The sequence below is a fragment of the Anastrepha ludens genome, chromosome X, assembly GCF_028408465.1.
Source record: "Anastrepha ludens isolate Willacy chromosome X, idAnaLude1.1, whole genome shotgun sequence".
In the NCBI taxonomy this organism is placed as follows: Eukaryota; Metazoa; Arthropoda; class Insecta; order Diptera; family Tephritidae; genus Anastrepha; species Anastrepha ludens.
In genome coordinates, this window is record NC_071503.1 from 32,804,307 (window position 1) to 32,829,251 (window position 24,945).

Genomic DNA, 24,945 nt, shown 5'->3' on the forward strand with positions numbered 1-24,945 from the left:
GCCAGCGTGTAAAGCGCACGTAAAATAGGCGAAGTGCTTTATAAACATCACGAACAGATTTATTTTTTTCAAATGAAATGCCCACAATTTAGAGGCGCTGTTCTGGCGTCAAACAATTCATGAAGTCTTACCAAACATTACTGAACAAAAATGCTAGCACAGTTTGCCATTCTCAGCTGTCTAACTAGAGTTATCGATATCGAGAACTCTCATACAGCTAGAAAACACCCGATAGAAGATGTAAGTATTACAGAAAAACCTAAATCAAACTTCTTAGAGAAAAGCGTGCATACATCGTATGTATGTTTATTTTCATACCACGTTATAACAATTATAAAAAGTGAAACATGGCCTTTTTAACTTAACTTCTAACCGGAGTTAGTTTTAAATCATAAATAGAAAAAAAAAAACGTAATGCCCGTTGTAGATATATTCATAATTATTAACTTCTTTTCATTCAAGGGGGACACATGTTGTTGGATATGTGACAACTGCGAACCGTATGAATATGTAATAAATGAGTTTACATGTAAGGACTGTGGCCCAGGCTTTTGGCCATATCCGGATAAATTATCGTGCTTTGCTCTGGAAGTGTTATACATTCGCTGGCAATCCTTATTTGCTTTGATCCCATTGGCAATTGCTTTATTTGGCATTATAATGACCGTCATCGTTATAGTATTATTTGCTAAGAACCATGACACGCCGCTGGTGCGGGCTTCAGGACGCGAACTAAGCTATACTCTGTTGTTTGGAATTTTAGTTTGCTATTGTAATACTTTTGTTTTGATAGCCAAACCTACGATAGTATCATGTATTTTACAACGATTTGGTATTGGTGTCGGATTTTCCATCATTTATAGCGCACTATTAACAAAAACCAACCGAATATCGCGTATATTTCATTCAGCGTCGAAATCGGCTCAACGACTAAAGTATATAAGTCCACAATCTCAGGTGTTTATAACAGTATCCCTTATAGGTAAATATAAAACTATGAGCTAGAAAACCTTAATTGATAATATGTTAATCTCACAGCTATACAAGTGCTGATCACCATGGTTTGGATGGTAGTCGAACCGCCAGGGACTCGTTTTTATTATCCTGATCGAAAAGAAGTTATTTTAAAATGCAAAATGCAAGATATGTCATTTTTATTCTCTCAACTATACAACATGATATTGATTACGGTCTGTACACTTTATGCCGTTAAAACACGTAAAATACCAGAAAACTTTAACGAATCCAAATTTATTGGATTAACAATGTACACAACATGCATAATATGGCTGGCATTTATACCTATTTATTTCGGAACGGGAAATTCATACGAGGTAAGTACATTTTTAACGTTAAAGCACATAGATCCCTTGAAAATTGTGTATTGAAATTTTGAGCTATTTTTTAAATTACACTTTACAATATATAAAAAGAACTTAATTTCGACAACGATTTTTGGTAGAGGTGATAAGAAAATATACGTGTATCGCCAATTTGAAAGTTTACGTCAGAATTTTTTCAAATTTCCACCTTTTGTGCACTTTTTATGGTAAATCGGCATAGGAAACTGGTAAAGAGGAGCAAAAAAACCGCATATACATTTACGTCTGAGTTTCATTTTGGTTAAAGTTTGCGATTTTTGCACATTCGTATGGGATCTTTACATTTTAGATATACCATATCATGTGTTTATCAGTTCTACGTAAAAAAAAACAACAGGGGACATTTTTCTTTAACATTTTACATTTTTGACTCTTCAATACTGGGATTGTTTTGCCTCTTTTGTGGAAAAGCGCAAGACATACTCATAGCAGAGGACATATATGTACATAAATGTATGTATACAAATGTAGGACCCACCGCAAATAAGCCTTCAGTTTCATGCCGTCTCTAAACGGCATAAGGTTGTTTCTATGAAGAGCTTTTAAATGGCAGAAATAAGTCAAAGCGTAATGTATGTACTATATAGTAGATAACTTACTATGGTATGTTGCATTTTTTTTTAAGCCTCGTTAGCGTGTATTGAAAAAATAGTTTTGGTAAAATTCCAATATGCCTATGTAAGTAAAGTTCGATTTTGTCTTACAGTGTTAAAAATCCTAATAATTTGATAATGTTTTAAAAAACCTGCAGAAAATGTTTTGTTACGTCACTTTTACACAAAAACTTCTATGCACATCTATAGGAGTATTTGTTCGTTTCCGAGCGGCCTACTAAGAATTAGGACATTCATACGATTTCTCACTGTAAATACTCTATTCCTAAATTTTCAAAGTACTGGCGGTAATGTCATCGCTTTTGCGGACGACTTTACGCTAACAGCAGGAGGGCGTCTCCAAATTCTGACCGAGCTGTGAAAGAATTCTCCCTACCTTGTGGATAGCTGGTCTAGGAAGAGTGGGCTGAATGTCAATGCCACAGAAATCATAATAGTGATATTCACAAATAATTATAAAATACCTGCTTTCAAGTCTCTTCACTTCTTACACTTGCTATCGGGGTCAAGTACCAAGAGCCAACTGGAAAGGGAACATTCTTATCACAAGAACCCAAATCAAGGATCTTTAGACTCTATTAGACCTTATATTCATAAATAATATATCTAATGAAAATTCAGGTCTAACTGCATCACAAACAGATTGCATGAATGCCGACCCTGGAAACATTTCATGTTTTCTAGGAACACATGAGCTAGATTACACTGCTCCACAATTCTATTTTCAAAATATAATACTTTTTTCTACACAATGAAAATCTTTATTTATGGTTCAAAACTAAATAATGTGGTCGAAATTAGCATCCAGTCTTACAGCTACCGTACTATTGCAGCCTCTTTGAAGTTGAGTTAATAACCGAAAAGGTGGCTGCGGTGTGGATCAGGGAATCGTCTGTCGCAGTTGGCATGGAATCTCTACATTACCATAATACTTCCTCTAAAGTAGCAATTGAATGTAGAGCTATAATAAATGAACTGGCAAAGTAGTGCACCACGAACGTTGTCTGGGTCCCTAAACATAGAGGCGTTCGTGAAATTTGCAGTGCGGATGAGCTGGACGGGAGAGAAACTGGCACAGAATAGGGCTGACATAGAAGGAATGAACACAGATCTAAATCTGTCTTCACTTCTATCAGTAGAGGTCGGTACGGAGAAACCATGTATAAAGGTCCATCAAGCCCACTAAGAGGCGCTGGATTAGAGTTATAACAAGGTCGATATAAATAATAGTGTAATGATATTAGCGTTAGTAGCGTAACGTTAACACTAAATTTAGCAGATGTTTGAATAAACTTGTTTTTACCAAAACCATTAAAAATGACAAGTCGTTAAAAGAAGTACTTAGCGAGGTTTCCAGCCTTTATTTACCTTTAAAAGTGACAAAATAAATTTTAATAAATAAATAGATTTATGGGAATTACCAATTAATAATAACAATAATAATAAGACATTGCATAGGTATGCAAATTCGATTTTACGCAATATACGCAGAAGGTTTCATTAGTTTCATTCATTTAACCATTTTCAAAGCATGGTGATAACTATATAAATAAGTTGCAGCAAGGAGCGACCACATTTCCTGCTTTGACTGGTACTGGTATAATTGTTAATAACAGAAAATATATTTGTTGCGAATATATATGAAATAATATAAAGTTCATAAAACTGATTATTTAGTTATAACTACACTAATATCATTACTCGCTATCCGTAGAACGCTGCCTCTTGATGGCTAGCTCTTCTTCTATTTTGTTCGCATACTTCGGATTGGAGGCTGCGAACATTGGTTTTGCTGCGTAGAAGGCCCGGCCATTTTTGATCTCTTCTCTGGCCCAAGCCAACCGTTCCTCCTCTTGCTTCGTCAGGTTAGACTTGCTGCCAAATCGATCACAAACTTTGACCGCGCCCTTGTATCGAGCTTTGGCCTTCAGCTTCTCTTTATCGGGCTTGATGCTTGGCCTGTTCTTGCTATCCGAGGCAGCACCATTGGACCACACCGGAGAACGGAGAAGAGCCTCTTCCTCAGATGTGTTTGTGCTCCCGACGCTTTCGTGGTCCGAGTCCTCGTGGACAACGGCACCTCCGCAATGAACAGCGTTATGTGTGTGTTTACCAGTAGCATTATGACGACTGTAGCCTGCATTACGACCACTGTAGCCCGCTACAATGGAAGTTTGTCGTTTAAATTGTTATTTGTATTCATCTTTTTCGTACGACTACCAGCCCGACGAGGCGAGCGCAGTGGTCTATTTAAATAATTATGAATATGAAAGATTGTATGAATTTCATACGAAAATGTGGCTTTTAAAGCTCTAAACTTAGACCATATTCAAAATTAATTGGATGTCCTATAAATGACTTAATGAAGTAAAGAACTATGAGTTTTATTTCAAACAATAATTTTTATGAAATAATTCATCATATTATCAATTATCCATCAGATGTATTTTTTTACGCGATTGTTTCGCAATCAATCAATCCTCCCTAATACTATATCATATGAACATACATAGGTACAGAGTGGGCCATATAGCGTTTGCTTTTTGAACCACCTATTTTTTTGAGAATGGTAACACAAATGACATGTCAAATGTGTTCATAATTTACTTAAAGGCTTGACATTTACGAAATGGGACGCTATACGCTTGAACAAAATTGGGAAATATTGAAAACCTATTTCCCAAGTGGTGAGTCTTCTTCTTCTTTTCTGATTTTCACATCGGTGGCTACGTCAATAAGCAAAATTGTCGGGTTTGGGGCTTAGAAAATCCACACGTTACTGTAGAGAAGCAAATGCATCCACAACGAGTCACTGTTTGGTGCGGTTTTGGTCTGGCGGCATCATCGGGCCATTTTTTTTCGAAAATGAGGGAGGAGCCACGGTTACAGTAAATGGCGAGCGTTACCGTGACATGCTCAACGAGTTTTTGTTTTCAAAAATTGAAGAGTATGACATGGACGACATTTGGTTTCAACAGGACGGTGCAACTTGTTACACTGCCAACGTTACACGCGAACTTTTGGCTACCGTTTTTGAAAACCGAATAATCAACCGAAATTCCGATATCAATTGGCCGCCTCGGAGCTGTGATTTAAGCCCGTTGGACTATTTTTTGTGGGGAGCCGTTAAGGACAAGTGAAATGCGAACCATCCAGACACGATTGATGCTTTAAAACACGAAATCGAAGTTGCCATTCATGCAATTGGAGCCCAAACAATCGAAAATGTGCTTAAAAATTGGGTTGATCGAATGGCCTACTGTCTAGCCAGTCGTGGCAATCATTTGAACGATATTTTTTTTCATTCATAAATGACAATGTTCAATCCTCAAAATTAAAAAAAAAAATTTGAAAAAATATTGATTAGGTTTTTTTTTATAGCCGATTCAAAAAGAAAATTTTACATGGCCCACCCTATACATATGTGTGTGTTTCCCAATTAGTAAGCTTACTTTACTGAAATACAGCACAATATAAAAACACACATTCATGCTTATGTTTGCACATTTCATATTATTGAAAAACTTACCTAAGTTGAGGGTGGGAATAGCACACTTCTTTAAGCATTGCCCCCCATAACACATGCCTCAAAATGTTTTATACAAACAAATGAGTTGTGGGGTGGAAGATTATCCGTACTGGGAATATGCAGATTCTGCCTCCATTTTTCGGCTAGTATGGTCTCCTGTGGGAAGGAAAACAACTTCACTTCGCTATTTTTTAAATTGCACCCACGCACACGACACGTTCTGCTCATTTTAAATAAAAAAGTTTTTCTCAAACTAAAGTTCATTTGATGGCGCAAATAACGCAAAAATCAATTCAAATTCAAAAATGATTTTAATTTGCATGCAAATAAAGAGATGAAAAAGCACCTGTCATCTAACTTTGCGCACCAAAGGGAAACTTTCCAAAATAAATGCTCTTAATTCTCAATTTGCTGTTAAATTTCGCCAGTTGAGCATATTTCTGTTAACTTTGGTGAAAAATGTGGCTGTGGTGTACTTCGCGCGCAAAACGAGTACCCCTGAAAATTCCATGCGTTCCTGTCATTGAGACTTCTCTATACATTAACGTTCTCTGGTATCACTATGATTCATATTTACTGTTATTTTTCTGTTGTGGAGAGAATGACGTGGGAAAAATGTCATCGTTCATTAATGGGGTCCTGGCCAATAAGAAAAACTATATCAAATGTGGCGGCTTGTGCAGGAACACTAAAAATAATTCGCGATGCTCAAATACACGAGTTTTAACTGTTCATAAAAAGAAGAAGAAGATAGCGTTCAATTTTAGACAAAGTTGACACAGTGGATAATTTTTTTCTGGCTCGCACCTCTGAGTGGAACAAATCTGCCGCTGTGTTGCGTTTCTTATTTGCATTTGAAAGCGGAAGCGGCAATATCGTCGCAGACGTGCTGCGACTTTGTCAGCTTTACAGATAAGTTTTAATTAAGTGGGCAATGCCCAACGGTAATAGCATGCTGGGCGGCAACGGATGTATCGTCTAAATTGACGATGAGACAAAATCCATCGGTGAGGCAAAATCCATTGAGAAAACAGGTACATGCAGCATTTGTGAAAAGGATACTGAAGCAGTTGCTGAGCCACAAAATGATGATGATACCGATGATGCAGAGAGTAGCAGCACAAGGCGAATTGAGTATCTATGGTGGCGCCTTTAGGACTATAGTCGCGTCGCTGGGGAGAAAAAGAAGATGGTGTATTACGGCAATTTGGTGCGTTAGTGCATGAGAAGCTATTGGTACAAAATACCAATTTTACGAAACGGTTTTTTGTTAAAAACTTTTGAACGGTTTAAAAAAATTACGCTCCGTTTTTGGAATATACTGGGTCTAAAACGCTTCCTTTGGTACCCACAACAAATTTAATAAATTATGGCCGTTGGCCTGTATACTAGACAATTACCGAGATCACTACTGAAATACCAATACTTTTATGATCGAGAATCGCTGCGACCTGTACCGGTGATACATGAACATTATTTAAAATTTAGAGAAATAGTCTGCACAAACTGCCGCAAGCTATTGCTAATTTAGGCATCATAAATTCATGTATACACATGCTAAACTTAATATATTTAAATATAGGTACATATGAGTATTTGAAAGAGGTTTTACCAGTGTTGTTCTTATCATGGACAAATAATAACAACAAAAAAAATTAAAGTTAGAACTACTGGTCACCTTGCACTTGGTTACGATGTACACATAACCAAGACGTTATTCCTTTTTGCGGCGAATAGTTTTAAATACATAAATATGAGCAATAGCATGAAAGAGTGACGGACGAGAATAATTAAGGGTAGTAACCGAAACTACCCACACAATTTGTGGGCGACAGGTTATGTCGGCTGTCTCTTAGGACTATGAAACTTACTCATGGCCAAATGTTATTTTTTGTTATTTTATTTTTCTTCTTTTTTGGACACTTTCACAAGCATTATTAGAAAAACAAACTGTCAACACTGGCCCGCAAATGCACCAGTGATAGTGTGTCCCACAAATTCCAGTCGTACATTGAGGTAATATACAATAACAACCAAAAAGCCGTGTAAACACTACACATTTTAGGTGTGAATCTAGCAAATTAGATTCACAACTTTTTTTCCAAAAACATTTCACCACCCTACAAGTAACAATTTATCATACTATACTATGTATACTATATATAAAAATAACTTGCTACTCATCAATGCGCCAAAGAGCTGAACTACACCCTCATCGCTACCCCACAGCCTGCTGCTTGTTCAACGCTAGGCACCCTATACGCCCGTGCACCGTTTTCCGGGCAAAGAAGACAATAGACAAACTACGGGAAACGCTCCTAGGTCGCTACTGGGCGAATTGCTTATCGGTATCGCGCAATTGCACGAGGGAGGGGAGATGCAGACAATGCGGCGAAGCGATGATAAAATATCCGTCTATGCATCGAACATTGGCACGGAGCCCAGGTTACTCCGTTAAACTGAAGAAACTGGAGCGGAAACTAGTCCTTTCCGGTGCAAGCGTGGATCGGAAACAAGGTCTCTTTAGTTGGTCCGACGTAATAGGAAGCTACAAGACAACTGACTGGCGTCTAGGCCTTGCCAGCTACCATGGCCACCCGCTTTCCGGGCGGGAACCTTAGCTGCGTGACTGATGCTACTGCCGATGACTTCAACAGCGCCAGCAGCAGTCGTAAAAACTAGGGCTGGAGGGCAGCTCCTCTTGGTGCGCGCCCTCATCGATGTATGTACGTATGTGCGAAACTGTAATCCGACATTATAATGTCAGGAATCCTACCAGGCTCTTTCGGCACCCTCCTGGCACAAAGCACTATATTTGACTGGGTACTGTCTGGGGTGTGCCCCTCCTAAAAATTAGATATTATATATATATATACTCATATGTACATGACATTTTTTGTGAACATACATCAAAAATAAATAGCAATGAACTACAAAAGCAAACACCGAATAATTAAAGCCAAAACTTCGTTGTACTAATTTCTTTTCGCCCTTACAGCAAGAAACAACTCTGGCGGCTTTAGATGTTTCAAACTTAACGATGGATTTCCAATGGCTGAAACCAGCGCCCTCACGCAACCATTGTTTATTGCAAGGGGGCCGGTATGTTTAAGCCACACCCTAAAAACCTAAAACCTAAAGCTGATGCGACCATTTTGCTAGCCAACCGGTTCTGGCCGTTGCAATGTTAAGACCGTTAACCCATTTTCCCGCCGAACTGTTACAACGTAAACTATGCTAAAGCGCTGTTCCGCGAGGTTATACATACCGGTATATGTATGTGTTTTATGTGTTTGGCCGAGTTCCTCCTCCTATTAGCCATTGCCTGCCGAGGGGCGACCATTATTAGAAAAAGCTTTTGCTTCATTTTGGTGTTTCACGGAGATTCAAACCAACGTACTCCGAATTCCGAATAGTATTCACGTACCAAGCCATTCGGATACGGCGGCCGCGAGGTTACTTTCCTTTAAATTTAACTATAAAACAATGCTTGAAATTCAGAAGCGAGGAATCTATCCAAAAAAAAACTTTAATTATACCTAATTTATATCTACTCGTACTCAGTAGGTACTGTAGGTATATATTGTACTACAAAATAAAGTGGTGGTGGGATAGAAATAATACGCTTTCCTTTTCAAATCAAAAAACATTGGGGCGACCGTGAAAAACACAATATTCATTTTGCGTCGCCACCTTTGAACAGATGGATTTTTTAATAGGCTACAAGTTGACTACGTACCTATATATAGGTTTTTCAAAAGCCTTTCACAAGCTTATGATTAACAGGTGTGCGTGTCTCGACGAAGGTATTCTCCACTCCCTTCCTGAGGCGTGCTCCAAGGAAGTATTCTAAGACCTTTACTATTTAAATTTACATAAATAATATACTATATGTACTTCACGTTTTGAAGATCCTTGCTCTAAGCAGACAATCAAAAAGTTTTTTCGACTGTAAAAATTCTAAAGATGTAGTACGGCTTCAGTATGATTTTACTAAATTATATTTTTGGTGTTGTAGCTTTAACTTGGATCTAGTTTTTTCAAATATTTCTAACATCTTTCGTTCGTCCCAAGTTCTAATATGCTGCTCCCTTAAATTTTCTAATCTCATGACTTCCTTCCCTATAAATCCCTCTCTTTTTAATTTACCTAAAGTCACTTGAAAGCAGAAGACTCTCTCTATATTTTGTGTTTGGCGTGATAAATGACAATACTGACTTCCCCCAAATTCTCCGGGATATTTCGTTCCTTATGTAAACAAGGTTCTAGGTTCTTATTTTCTTCTTATATCAAGAGATTTAGTACGAGAACTAAATGAGATTTTAAACTGTACTCCGCTTGATTTTTCTTCATCAAAAAACATGTTCTTTAAATTATTAATTTCAATATTATTTTAATATTTTCCTCAAAATATTTCAATCTAGATTATCGTTTTAGTCAGTAAGAACTTTTGCAGTTTATTTACTATCTCGATAAAAATAAACAAATAACTATAGAGGGATGGGAGGAGACTATATGTATAAGGAATCCCCATCTCTTTTCGAACCTGAAAGACGCATAACCTTATATCAGGTGCTCTTTAAGAGCTTGAGAACATAAAATAATAATACAAAACAGAAATATTGTTGAAATATTTGTTTTATTTATTATAATATGGTCCATAAATTAATGGCATTTATTTTTGGAAAATAATGCATGGTCAATTCCATCAGTCCTAAAGGGTTTTCCAATAACAGGTGTTACAGGTGAATGGATTGCGCTATCGAGAGATGATCAACCATTTTTTATGGCCAGAATTAAAGGGTATTGATCTGGACAACGTTTATTTTCAACAAGACGGCGCTACGTGCCACACCATTGATCTTTTACGGGAAAAGTTTCCGGACCGTATTATCCCTCGAAGAGGTGATCACAATTGGCCACCGAGATCTTGTGGTTTAACATCTTGTGACTTTTTTCTTTGGGGCCACGTGAAAGAGAAGATCTACGTCAACAGCCCAGGGTCGATTCAAGACCTCAAAGATGGAATTCGGGGGCTATTGAGGACATAGGGCAGCCACTTTGCAATTCGGTTATGGAAATTTTCAGAAAAGGATATTGTCCTGTAAGCATGGTCGCGGTGGTCATTGGCCTAATGTTATTTTCTACTATTAACGGCGTACTTTCCTCTTTATAATGAAATAAACATCCAATCATTTATATTATGTAAAAAATAACATTTTTCTTTGAATATCAAATGAACACTAATAACCCCTTTTTTCTTACTACTTCTTCCAATAAACCTGGCCGTATGGCGTGCCAGGTGGTTTGAATGTTGCAATAAATCGATTGTTAAGTGCGCTGTATGGCAAGTTGCGCCAACTTGTTGCCGTCGATGTTTAAATGAATAATTTTTCCAAACATATTTAGAAGAAATAAAAACCGATGATGCTGCCAGCGTGTAAAGCGCACGTAAAATAGGCGAAGTGCTTTATAAACATCACGAACAGATTTATTTTTTTCAAATGAAATGCCCACAATATAGAGGCGCTGTTCTGGCGTCAAACAATTCATGAAGTCTTACCAAACATTACTGAACAAAAATGCTAGCACAGTTTGCCATTCTCAGCTGTCTAACTAGAGTTATCGATATCGAGAACTCTCATACAGCTAGAAAACACCCGATAGAAGATGTAAGTATTACAGAAAAACCTAAATCAAACTTCTTAGAGAAAAGCGTGCATACATCGTATGTATGTTTATTTTCATACCACGTTATAACAATTATAAAAAGTGAAACATGGCCTTTTTAACTTAACTTCTAACCGGAGTTAGTTTTAAATCATAAATAGAAAAAAAAAAACGTAATGCCCGTTGTAGATATATTCATAATTATTAACTTCTTTTCATTCAAGGGGGACACATGTTGTTGGATATGTGACAACTGCGAACCGTATGAATATGTAATAAATGAGTTTACATGTAAGGACTGTGGCCCAGGCTTTTGGCCATATCCGGATAAATTATCGTGCTTTGCTCTGGAAGTGTTATACATTCGCTGGCAATCCTTATTTGCTTTGATCCCATTGGCAATTGCTTTATTTGGCATTATAATGACCGTCATCGTTATAGTATTATTTGCTAAGAACCATGACACGCCGCTGGTGCGGGCTTCAGGACGCGAACTAAGCTATACTCTGTTGTTTGGAATTTTAGTTTGCTATTGTAATACTTTTGTTTTGATAGCCAAACCTACGATAGTATCATGTATTTTACAACGATTTGGTATTGGTGTCGGATTTTCCATCATTTATAGCGCACTATTAACAAAAACCAACCGAATATCGCGTATATTTCATTCAGCGTCGAAATCGGCTCAACGACTAAAGTATATAAGTCCACAATCTCAGGTGTTTATAACAGTATCCCTTATAGGTAAATATAAAACTATGAGCTAGAAAACCTTAATTGATAATATGTTAATCTCACAGCTATACAAGTGCTGATCACCATGGTTTGGATGGTAGTCGAACCGCCAGGGACTCGTTTTTATTATCCTGATCGAAAAGAAGTTATTTTAAAATGCAAAATGCAAGATATGTCATTTTTATTCTCTCAACTATACAACATGATATTGATTACGGTCTGTACACTTTATGCCGTTAAAACACGTAAAATACCAGAAAACTTTAACGAATCCAAATTTATTGGATTAACAATGTACACAACATGCATAATATGGCTGGCATTTATACCTATTTATTTCGGAACGGGAAATTCATACGAGGTAAGTACATTTTTAACGTTAAAGCACATAGATCCCTTGAAAATTGTGTATTGAAATTTTGAGCTATTTTTTAAATTACACTTTACAATATATAAAAAGAACTTAATTTCGACAACGATTTTTGGTAGAGGTGATAAGAAAATATACGTGTATCGCCAATTTGAAAGTTTACGTCAGAATTTTTTCAAATTTCCACCTTTTGTGCACTTTTTATGGTAAATCGGCATAGGAAACTGGTAAAGAGGAGCAAAAAAACCGCATATACATTTACGTCTGAGTTTCATTTTGGTTAAAGTTTGCGATTTTTGCACATTCGTATGGGATCTTTACATTTTAGATATACCATATCATGTGTTTATCAGTTCTACGTAAAAAAAAACAACAGGGGACATTTTTCTTTAACATTTTACATTTTTGACTCTTCAATACTGGGATTGTTTTGCCTCTTTTGTGGAAAAGCGCAAGACATACTCATAGCAGAGGACATATATGTACATAAATGTATGTATACAAATGTAGGACCCACCGCAAATAAGCCTTCAGTTTCATGCCGTCTCTAAACGGCATAAGGTTGTTTCTATGAAGAGCTTTTAAATGGCAGAAATAAGTCAAAGCGTAATGTATGTACTATATAGTAGATAACTTACTATGGTATGTTGCATTTTTTTTTAAGCCTCGTTAGCGTGTATTGAAAAAATAGTTTTGGTAAAATTCCAATATGCCTATGTAAGTAAAGTTCGATTTTGTCTTACAGTGTTAAAAATCCTAATAATTTGATAATGTTTTAAAAAACCTGCAGAAAATGTTTTGTTACGTCACTTTTACACAAAAACTTCTATGCACATCTATAGGAGTATTTGTTCGTTTCCGAGCGGCCTACTAAGAATTAGGACATTCATACGATTTCTCACTGTAAATACTCTATTCCTAAATTTTCAAAGTACTGGCGGTAATGTCATCGCTTTTGCGGACGACTTTACGCTAACAGCAGGAGGGCGTCTCCAAATTCTGACCGAGCTGTGAAAGAATTCTCCCTACCTTGTGGATAGCTGGTCTAGGAAGAGTGGGCTGAATGTCAATGCCACAGAAATCATAATAGTGATATTCACAAATAATTATAAAATACCTGCTTTCAAGTCTCTTCACTTCTTACACTTGCTATCGGGGTCAAGTACCAAGAGCCAACTGGAAAGGGAACATTCTTATCACAAGAACCCAAATCAAGGATCTTTAGACTCTATTAGACCTTATATTCATAAATAATATATCTAATGAAAATTCAGGTCTAACTGCATCACAAACAGATTGCATGAATGCCGACCCTGGAAACATTTCATGTTTTCTAGGAACACATGAGCTAGATTACACTGCTCCACAATTCTATTTTCAAAATATAATACTTTTTTCTACACAATGAAAATCTTTATTTATGGTTCAAATCTAAATAATGTGGTCGAAATTAGCATCCAGTCTTACAGCTACCGTACTATTGCAGCCTCTTTGAAGTTGAGTTAATAACCGAAAAGGTGGCTGCGGTGTGGATCAGGGAATCGTCTGTCGCAGTTGGCATGGAATCTCTACATTACCATAATACTTCCTCTAAAGTAGCAATTGAATGTAGAGCTATAATAAATGAACTGGCAAAGTAGTGCACCACGAACGTTGTCTGGGTCCCTAAACATAGAGGCGTTCGTGAAATTTGCAGTGCGGATGAGCTGGAAGGGAGAGAAACTGGCACAGAATAGGGCTGACATAGAAGGAATGAACACAGATCTAAATCTGTCTTCACTTCTATCAGTAGAGGTCGGTACGGAGAAACCATGTATAAAGGTCCATCAAGCCCACTAAGAGGCGCTGGATTAGAGTTATAACAAGGTCGATATAAATAATAGTGTAATGATATTAGCGTTAGTAGCGTAACGTTAACACTAAATTTAGCAGATGTTTGAATATACTTGTTTTTACCAAAACCATTAAAAATGACAAGTCGTTAAAAGAAGTACTTAGCGAGGTTTCCAGCCTTTATTTACCTTTAAAAGTGACAAAATAAATTTTAATAAATAAATAGATTTATGGGAATTACCAATTAATAATAACAATAATAATAAGACATTGCATAGGTATGCAAATTCGATTTTACGCAATATACGCAGAAGGTTTCATTAGTTTCATTCATTTAACCATTTTCAAAGCATGGTGATAACTATATAAATAAGTTGCAGCAAGGAGCGACCACATTTCCTGCTTTGACTGGTACTGGTATAATTGTCAATAACAGAAAATATATTTGTTGCGAATATATATGAAATAATATAAAGTTCATAAAACTGATTATTTAGTTATAACTACACTAATATCATTACGGAAAGAAAATGTTATATGTAATATTGAATGGTCTGGTAAATCTAGTGTTAAAATTAACAGCATCGTATTAAAAAAATTACCATAAATAAACTTCAGGGATTCTGTGATTCGTCCATACACTCTTATAGTTAGGGAATCTACACATACACAATGGACAGCACTGGAGTTATTCACCATAGATAACTAGATGCGATACTCGTGAGAGCGGTTTTAAAATGTGCATTTTTGAAGTGAAACTTCTTAGGCGTCGATGGACGAGCGAGAATGGAGTGTAAATATTCAAGGCCATGCAACGTTTTGGGCACTATCGTTCCACGGGAGAGAAAAAAGATTTAACGTAGAGGAAAAGGAGAGAGAGAGCTATATCTTATATATATTTTATGGCTGTTCGGCGCCGCCGCGACAATTTCAGACTGTTCAGCACTATGGCAACTAGAATAATGACCGCTTCGACTGCGCCTATTAATGCATTAGAGGAATAATACGCATTTAGAGGAATAAAGTGAGTGCCCTATGTGTGCGGTTATATGCACGTGCATATGTGTATATTAATAAGCATTGTTTTGCTGGAAGTTCAGAATACAAATATATATAATACTTACGTACATAAGCTATGGCGTCAAGTGTGCATACGCACATACAAATATGTACATGCATATGCAAAAAATAATTGTTTTAGCATTTGTTAGGCAGGAATTTGATCATTCGGATATTTACTCCCTAATTATTGCATGAAATATGATAAGACGATGCTCGTGAGGTAGGTCATGGTTGCTTCAGTGTATACATATGCGCGCAACACTATATTTAATGATGCAATTGAACATTATTGTCGCATATATGCAAATACGTTTCTTTGAAGTTTTTTTTTTTTTTTAATTTCAAAGTTAATAGTTTATCTAGAAAATGCATACCTATATGTAGTAAAATGTAAATCGAAAAATATTTAGGTCATGGTTGCTGCAGTGCGTATGCTCATACTATGTAGCACTATAAGAATTGAAGATGCAATTTAACTTTAGCACAAACATAAATAACATAATATGCATATCTATGTATATATTGTGCAACACTTACTTGTATGCTCTATGAATTCTCGTCTAAAATTATTTTTGTAAATTTTGTCTATTTGAATCCTCTGCAAATGTTGTGAATTTATTTAGATATATATTCTTTCTCATTCGTCAGTAATGCCACACCCGAAGAAACATCGATTGGGTATTTTTTAAAAAATTGGGAATTTTCCGTTTCCACACGTTAGTATTTAGTGTGCGGTTCCCCAGAAGATTTATACCACCCGTATACACATAAATACAATAAATATCAGCCCAATCCGTATAAAATATGTAAATAAGCAAATTATTCGATTTAAATTAAATTACCCAACATAAAAGTAGTCAGTACAAAAAACATAAATATGAAAAAATGCATTCATATATTTTTTTTTTTTTGTTTGTCCCCATTTATTTTATACATCTGTCCTTTGACATTAAGTATGTTGTTTAACAATTTGGTCAGGATTTATATACATCGCTTAATGGCCAGTGTCAAAAGCGATTAAATTAAAATAAACGAAATAATAGCAATTAAATAATATACAATAATACAATACAAGTTTCACTTTACATGATTACATTTTACAACTATTTTTAATTATTTGTTTTACATATATGGTTTTTTAGCATTTATCATACTAGGTCGCTTGGTCGGGTTCTCTTTAAACGCCTTTTCCCGTTTCTTTCCCTTTCAAGAAGTTTGTTAATTTCTGCATTACTGTGTGTGCGTATTTTTTCAAAGTGCCTTGTTGTTATCTTTTTGATTTCTTCGTCTACTCTTGCTATATTAAAAGTCCTGTGGATGTCATCATTTTTTGTGTACCTGTCAGACATGGTCAAAATTCGAAGAATCTTTGATTGCTGTCGTTGGATTTTTTCTATATGAGTTTTTTTAGCCGTTCCCCACACCTGTAATCCATATAGCCAGATTGGTTTAATCATAGTTTTGTACACTAATAGCTTGTTTTGTGTAGTGAGCCTGGACTTAGAGCAGACTAACCAATGAAGTTGTCGAAGTTTTTCTTTTATTTGTTTAACCTTTTGCTTTATGTGGTGACTCCAATTTAGTTTGGAGTCCAAGTGAATTCCCAGATATTTAGTAGTTGATTCTGCTGTAATTGCTTTATCATTTATTTTAATTGGAACTGCAGTAAATTTTGTTTTGTTAGTAAATATAACCTGTACGGTTTTGTCTTCATTTATTTTTAGGCACCAGTTATCAAACCATTCCTTAACTGCGTTTGTGTATCGCTGCAGTTTTTCAGTAGCGATAATTAAGCTTTTGTCTGATGCTAATAGTATTGTATCGTCTGCGAACGTAGCAATTGAAGAATTAGTTTCGTCAGGAAGTGGTATATCTGCGGTGAATAAAACATATAGTAGAGGTCCAAGAACGCTTCCTTGCGGAACTCCAGCAGTTATTTGATGAATACCTGAACATTGATTGTCAAATTTAGTACAGAAGTTTCGGTCGGTTAGAAGCTTTTTATGATGAGATAGTAGTCAAAAGGTAGCATTCTTTTTATTTTGTGGAGTAAGCCTTCATGCCACACTTTGTCAAACGCTTTAGCTACGTCCAAAAATACTGAGGCACAGTATCGATTGTTTTCAAGATCTGATTGGATTTTATTTGTAATTCTATGGATCTGTTGAATAGTCGAATGTTTTTTTCTAAATCCAAATTGATGATCCGGTATTATACGTTTTTCGTCTAGAAGTTGGCTTATCCGATCATTAAGTAATTTTTCAGCAATTTTAGATATTGTCGGTAATAAGCTTATTGGTCTATATGATGACACGGTAGTTGGATCTTTACCCGGTTTTGGCAATACAATAATCTCTGTCACTTTCCAGAGCTTCGGAAAGTATTGTAAGCGAAACATTGCATTAAAAACGTTTCGCAAGTATATATATGCCTTGGTTGGTGGCTCCGCTAATGCTGTTCCTGTTATCATGTCATATCCGGGAGCTTTTTTATGTTTTATTCCTTTTTTGATGCAAGCTATTAATTCGTGTGTATTCGTCCTTTTTATTTTTGTAAAATCATAGTGGAAACTGTTTTGGTTGTGGATTTTCTTTTCTTCGTCATTTGATAGAACTTTTTCGAAGTAATTTGCCAATGTTTTCGCTTTTTCCTCTTTTGTAACAGCCCATGAATTGTCATCTTTTTTTAGTGGTGGTTGATGTTTTATTTGAGTTTTTAATTTTTTAGTAATATACATTTCCATAAATAGTAGTTTGTATCTTGATATGGAGTCAGATTCTTCAAACAGTTTTCGATTTCTTTGTTATTTCTCTTATTTAAGGTATCCTTAATAATTTTTGTTGCTAGGTTTAGTTTTCTCTTGTCGTCAGGTGATCTATTGTAGTTTTTTGCCATCTTTTTCTTAACTTTCTTTTTTCTATAATTTGCTTTTTAGTAGTAATGTCAGTTGTTGGTGTATTTGTTCTATTTGCTTGCTTTGGTGCCGATCTGATCCCTGCTTCTAGTACTACGTCATTAAAATGGTTAATGGCATGTTCAATGTCAAGCTGCGTTTTTAATATCACATTTGGTATAAGTTGATCGTCAATATGGTGGCGGAATTTTTCCCAGTTGGTTCTGTCATTAAGTACGCGAAAAGATGTATCTATAGATTTTATATGACTTACATATTCAAGTAATATCGGCGAGTGGTCAGAAGAAAGTTCATAGCACGACTGAATTGTCAATTGGTTATGGCTTAGGTTTTTGGTTATGCAGAAATCGATCAAGTCTGGAATTTTCTTTACGTCAGTTGGCCAATAGGTAGGTTCTCCGGTACTTATAAATCTGCAATTGTTTTTATTAATTGCGTTAATAAGAATACGCCCCTTTTTGTTGGTGAGTCTTGAGCCCCAATCAATGTGTTTTGCATTGAGATCTCCAGCTGCAATAAATCTATTGTTAAGCGTCTTTATGTATTTGTCATATTGATCCGAGTTTATTATGTGTCTAGGTGGACAGTATATGGAGGAGATAGATACTGGTCCATTTTTGTCATAGATTTGTACTGTCGTGGATTGAAGATAAGGCGTCGAATATTGGAGTTGTTCATTGTGCGTTATGCTTGATTTAATAATTATAGCAGTCCCTCCGTGGGCTCTTCCATCAGGATGGTTTGTCACATACACTTTGTATTTAGGAAATTTCAGAAGGCTTTTATCAGTGAAGTGTGTTTCTGCAATCAATGCTATGTCAATATCTTTTTCTACTAAAAATTGTTTCAGTTCTAAATAGTACTGTGTTAGTCCATTTGCATTCCAAATTAGAATTTTAATTTTTTCACTTTTGTCCATTCATATTCTTTAAAAGCATTGTAATTATATTCATCATATTTGTCATTTGGTTGACTAGGGATTTTACCATGCCTTTAAGCTCTTCAATATCATTGTTTTTTTCAGATCTGTTAATCAGTTCCGGCTCTGCTTTATATTCCCTTGAAGAAGATGCTACGTCAGCATAGCTTACTCCGGGAATTATGTTTGTTACGGCTGTTGTTATTGGTGTATTATTTTTATTTGTATTTAAAGTTGGTTCTTTATTACGCAGAGGTGGAAATCTTTGCATTTTAAGTGCTTTATAAATTTCGCATCCTTTGTATTTGGCGGTATGCTTACCTCCACGGTATGCTTCCTTCCTTTATTTGGTTTTTGCATTCCATTGTAAGATGTCTACCAGCGCATTTCACGCAAACTGGATCCCTTGTACAATAATTTTGTGTGTGCCCATATTTCTGGCATTTCGTGCACTGTGAAATGGTGCGCTTATGGTGAGGTGCTTCAAAAATGACTATGCAGTTCATTAGCTTGTTTATATTGTAAATGTCTTTGTTGTTATCACTTGCTTGCAGTTCGATGAAAAATAATGGTAGTGGTTTTTTTGTTGATCTTTGTATTATATTAGTAATGTTAAGTACTTTGTGGCCTTTTTCGTTTAGTTCTCTTTTAATTTCTTCTTGGTCTGTAGAGTGGTGCATATTTCGTAAGACTACCTTAAATCCTCTTTCACTTTTTGGCCTAAATGTATACAGTTTCGTACCTTTTTCTTTTAGCATGTGGGGTAATCTGTTATATATTTCTAAATTTTCTGCTTGAACGCGAACTTCGTTATTTGCTAAAATGTTTAGAGTGCAGCTGTTATTTGCTATTTCATTTAAAGCACTCTTTAATGTTTTTATGCATTCTACACCTTGAACATATATTGGCGGTGGCTTATTATTTTTTTCTTTTTCGTCTTTGTTTAAATTTTGTGACAGTGAATCTTTAAATTGCCCACTGTTTGCAGTTTGAGTAAATTCTTCTCCATCATCCACATCTAAAGCTGCAAATTTGTTTGCAGAAGAAGTTCCACTCTGCCAGTAGTTTGGCAGCTTACTTTGATTGAGGGTTGATGTTGCTTTTATTTTTTTGTTACTAGCAGTCAATGTTGACACCTTTGTGGGTGAGTTTCGTGCTCTTTTAACCACAGGTTGCTTTTTTAGTGCAGCTGATTGTATAGACGCTGACAAATGGGTCGCTAGCAGTAGTTCTGTTGATGCAGTTGTTGTTGTTGTAGAATTTAAAGAGACGGTTGAACAAGCTGTAGATGTATTTGTAGTCGTAGTAGTAGGCATACCAGTTGTGCTCAGGCATGATGCAGAGAATACGGGACTGCTGATATGAGAACTTATGCTCTCTGCGCTCCATGGCGATAATGTAGAGCGCATATTGTTGTTGCAGCTCATGGGAGCTGACCAAGGCGAATTTATTAAGGTGACAGCATTCACCCAGCTGAATTTTTCACCGTAGGTATGGCTTATGTCAAAATGATATGCTTTGTTTGTATGTATTGGTATGTTTACATTTGCTTGCTGATTTTGACGTGATGGTTGCACCAAACGCAACAACAAATACATGTAGGGTTTTACTTATATGTGTTTGCTGTCACCTGTAATAAATACGCCTTGGAGCTGACTGTGTTGACCCGTTTGCGTTTGATCCGCTCTGTGCTAAATTCGAGTGCGGCATTAAGAACGAGTTTTTGCTATGTAGCGGCATTTTTTGCGGAGTAAGAACTTTCGTCTCACTTTTGGATTCTATTCTCTCCCAAGGGGGAGAACGTAACACACTCATATTTATTTTTATTTATTTTGCCAGCTGCTTGGCTTGGTTTTAGTTTTTCTTTTTGTTTTTTTGTAATTAAAATGTTTGTTGGCTTTTCGAGTTTGATAATGCACTTTGCACTTTCTATGCAGTTTGCTATGTGTCCTATCTCTTGTTAGCAATAATACACTTTGAGTTTGTGGAGAAAACTTTTATTAACACGAATTGACAGTAAAACACGTCCGATACGCACAGTATAAAAATACTACATACATATATAAATCACAATTTTTGAATATGTATTATCATAAAAAGTGTGTAACAAAAACATATTTGTAAAACAAGGAACAGAATAAGTCAAAGCAAAATAAAAATAAAAGTAACGATTAACGAAGATAAAATTTAGGTTAGGTTAGGTTAGCCTGGCTGGCATTAAGTTAAGCATAGACCATTTAGTCCTTTATGATACCAGATGGAGACCGACCTACATATAAAGACTTAGAATGTGCTCTAAAGTTTCCTCTATATCCTCTATGCACTTCCTGCTTTTGTCGTTGCTAGCAATCCCTATCTTGTAAGCGTGTGCATACAATAGATTATGACCTGTCAGCATACCTATAATAGATCTGCAGTCTTTTCTACACATGAATTTTGCAATTTTACATATGGTCAGATTAGTCCACCTAGCTTTCACTTGCTTATATTTACTGGTTTTATTTGTCGTTCTGATGTTCAAATGGTAGGTTAACAGTACTACTATCAGAACTCAGCTATCTTATCTACTATTTCGTTTCCTATAACGACTTTGCGACCCGCCACACAATAGATATACAGCCTTCTGTTTGCGGTTAGCCTTTCTATGGGCTTCTGCTCCACTGGACATCTTTTGCCGTCAATATAATATGAGGCAGTATGAGGTCTTGAAGTATGACCTTGTGAATAAATTTTCCCACTTCATTGGTTATCAGGTTAATAGGGAAGCATCTCCAAATCAATATGTCGCCGCCACCGCACTTAACTGTTTTGGTTTTTGTGAACCGCGGTGAAAACTCTTGTCCTTTTGGACGTCTGACATATCGCCCAGCATCATTTCCAAATAAATTTATTTTTGGTTTATCGTCCCAAACTATATTATACCTTTTCTTTCACATCCTCTGGTCCACATCATGATTTCTGCTCTTGAGCAAGACTTTTCCTCTTCCTTAAATTTGCTTGTTTCAAGAGAGGAACTTTACGAGCTATTCTTCCTGGTAGGTTCATGTTGTATAATCGATGCCGTACAGTTCTCGCTGATACAACGTTATTGATTTCCGCTGCGATGGCCTTTGGGACTTAAAAGGATTCGTCTTGGCAAGAGTCACAACTAAATTATCAGTATGTAGTGCCAGTCGTTTTCAACTTACCACCACCGTTCTCTGGATTTTATGTTCTTAGCATTAACAACAAAATATTTGAACAGTCCAAGTTACTAAGCGACAAATTTGTACGATTTTTGTTTTTGTTTTCGAAGATTGACAACAAGCCTCCGCTCCTTAACAGTGCTGGGCAGGACCCATTTTTGAAATCTTCTCTTCTTCTTAATTGACGCTATAACCGCTTACGCGATTTTGGCCGAGTTTAACAAAGCGCGCCAGTCGTTTCTTTCTCGTGCTAACCGGCGCCAGTTGGACACACCAAGTGAAGCCAAGCCCTTCTCCACCTGATCTTTCCAACGCAGGGGAGGCCGCCCTCTTCCTCTGCTACCACCAGCTGGTACCGCATCGAATACTTTCAAAGCCGGAGCGTTTGTATCCATTCGGACGACGTGACCCAGCCAACGTAGCCGCTGGATCTTTATTCGCTGCGCTATGTCTATGTCGTCGTAAAGCTCATACAGCTCATCGTTCCATCGCCTGCGATATTCGCCGTTGCCAACGTGCAAAGGTCCAAAAATCTTCCGCGGAATATTTCTCTCAAACGCTTCAAGAGTCGCTTTATCGGATGTTGTCATCGTCCAAGCTTCTGCGCCATACGTTAGGACGGGCATGATGAGAGTCTTGTAGAGTGTTAGTTTTGTTCGTCGAGAGAGGACTTTACTACTCAATTGCCTACTTAGTCTAAAGTAGCACTTGTTGGCAAGAGAGATTTTACGTTGGATTTCAAGGCTGACATTGTTATCGGTGTTAATGCTGGTTCCTAAATAAACGAAGTCTTTTACAACCTCAAAATTATAACTGTCAACAGTGACGTGGGTGCCGATACGCGAGTGCGCCGACTGTTTGTTTGAAGACAGGAGGTACTTCGTTTTGTCCTCGTTCACCACCAGTCCCATTCGCTTTGCCTGTTTATCCAGTTTGGAGAAGGCAGAACTAACAGCGCGGTTGTTAAGGCCGATGATGTCAATATCATCAGCATACGCCAGCAATTGTACGCTCTTATAAAAAATTGTGCCTGAGCGATTAAGTTCTGCGGCTCGTACGATGCTCTCCAACATCAGGTTAAAGAAGTCACACGACAGCGAGTCACCCTGCCTGAAACCTCGTTTGGTATAAAACGGCTCGGAGAGGTCCTTCCCAATTCTGACGGCGCTGCTGGTGTTGAGCAACGTCATCTTACATAGCCGTATTAGTTTTGCGGGGATACCAAATTCAGACATAGCGGCACACAGGTAACTCCTTTCCGTACTGTCGATTGCAGCTTTGAAGTCGACGAAAAGATGGTATGTGTCGATTCGCCTTTCATGGGTCTTTTCCAAGATTTGGCGTATTGTAAATATTTGGTCGATGATAGACTTTCCAGGTCTGAAGCCACACTGATAAGGTCCAATCAGTTGGTTGACGGTGGGCTTCAGCCTTTCACACAATACGCTCGCTAGAACCTTATAGGCGATATTTAGAAGACTAATCCCGCGGTAATTGGCACAAATTGCGGGATCGATTGGGCAGAGCACACTTAAATTCCAATCGGCAGGAATGCTTTCATCCGACCATATTTGGCATAGGAGCTGATGCATGCACCTTACCAGCTCCTCGCCGCCATGTTTGAATAGCTCAGCCGGCAGTCCGTCGGCGCCCGCGGCTTTGTTGTTCTCTAGCCGTGATATTGCTATTCTCACCTCGTCATGGTCGGGTAACGGAACGATAATTCCGTCGTCAACGATTGGGGTATCGGGGTCTTCACATTCTCTATGACATGCGTAGCTGTCACTGCTTAACAGGTTCCGTAAGTGTTCCCTCCATAATTTAAGATTGCTCTACACGTCAGTCACCAGATCGCCGTCTTTGTTCTTACAGGAAAGCGCCCCGGTCTTAAAACCTTCTGTAAGCCGCCGAACTTTCTGGTAGAATTTTCGGGCGTTGTTCCTATTGGCCAGCATCTCAAGCTCCTCGCACTCACGTATTTCGGCCTCTCGTTTCTTCTGTCGGATAATACGTCTCTCTTCCTTTTTCAGCTCTCTGTAGCGATCCCACATGGCTCGCGTTGCGCCCGATCGCAGCGTGGCTCTATAGGCGGCATCTTTTCTTTCGGCGGCAGCATGACATTCCTCGTCGTACCAATTGTTTTTTCGGGCCCGCCGGAATCCGATTTCTTCTTCGGCGGCAGTACGTAGGGAACAAGAAATGTTGCTCCATTGCTCGCGCATGCCGGTTTGTTGGGCAGTGCTCTCCGAGAGCAGGAGTGAGAGTCGAGTGGCGAATCTTCTGGCTGTCTGTTGTGATTGCAGCTTTTCGATGTCGAACATTCTTTGCGTAGGTAGATGCACGTTTTTTGCTGCACAGAGGCGGGTGCGCAGTTTGGCTGCAACAAGGTAATGCTCGGAGTCGATGTTGGGTCCTCGGATCGTACGTACATCTAATACACTAGAAGCGTGTCTTCCATCTATCACAACATGATCGATCTGGTTTCGCGTTTTTCGATCAGGAGACAGCCAGGTAGCTTGGTGTATCTCTTTATGCTCGAATCTGGTGCTGCAGACTACCATGCTTCGGGCCCCGGCGAAGTCGATCCGCCTCTGTCCGTTACCGGATGTTTCGTTGTGCAGGCTGATTTTTCCGACTGTGGGACCAAAAATTCCCTCCTTGCCCACCCTGGCGTTGAAGTCGCCAAGCACGATTTTTATGTCGTGACGGGGGCAGCGCTCATAGGAACGTTC

The 24,945-nt window shown here is 37.5% G+C and overlaps 2 protein-coding genes across 2 annotated transcripts; both read left to right on the plus strand.

Moving 5' to 3' along the window:
* Positions 1-370: 370 nt before the first annotated feature.
* LOC128869903 (metabotropic glutamate receptor-like) lies at positions 371-8,637 on the plus strand. The gene is made up of 3 exons (XM_054112502.1): positions 371-982; positions 1,039-1,334; positions 8,524-8,637. The coding sequence occupies exons 1-3, from the start codon at positions 415-417 to the stop codon at positions 8,635-8,637; spliced, it is 978 nt and encodes a 325-aa protein (XP_053968477.1). The 5' UTR covers positions 371-414.
* Positions 8,638-11,327: 2,690 nt separating this feature from the next.
* LOC128869904 (metabotropic glutamate receptor-like) lies at positions 11,328-19,597 on the plus strand. The gene is made up of 3 exons (XM_054112503.1): positions 11,328-11,939; positions 11,996-12,291; positions 19,583-19,597. The coding sequence occupies exons 1-3, from the start codon at positions 11,372-11,374 to the stop codon at positions 19,595-19,597; spliced, it is 879 nt and encodes a 292-aa protein (XP_053968478.1). The 5' UTR covers positions 11,328-11,371.
* Positions 19,598-24,945: the final 5,348 nt, after the last annotated feature.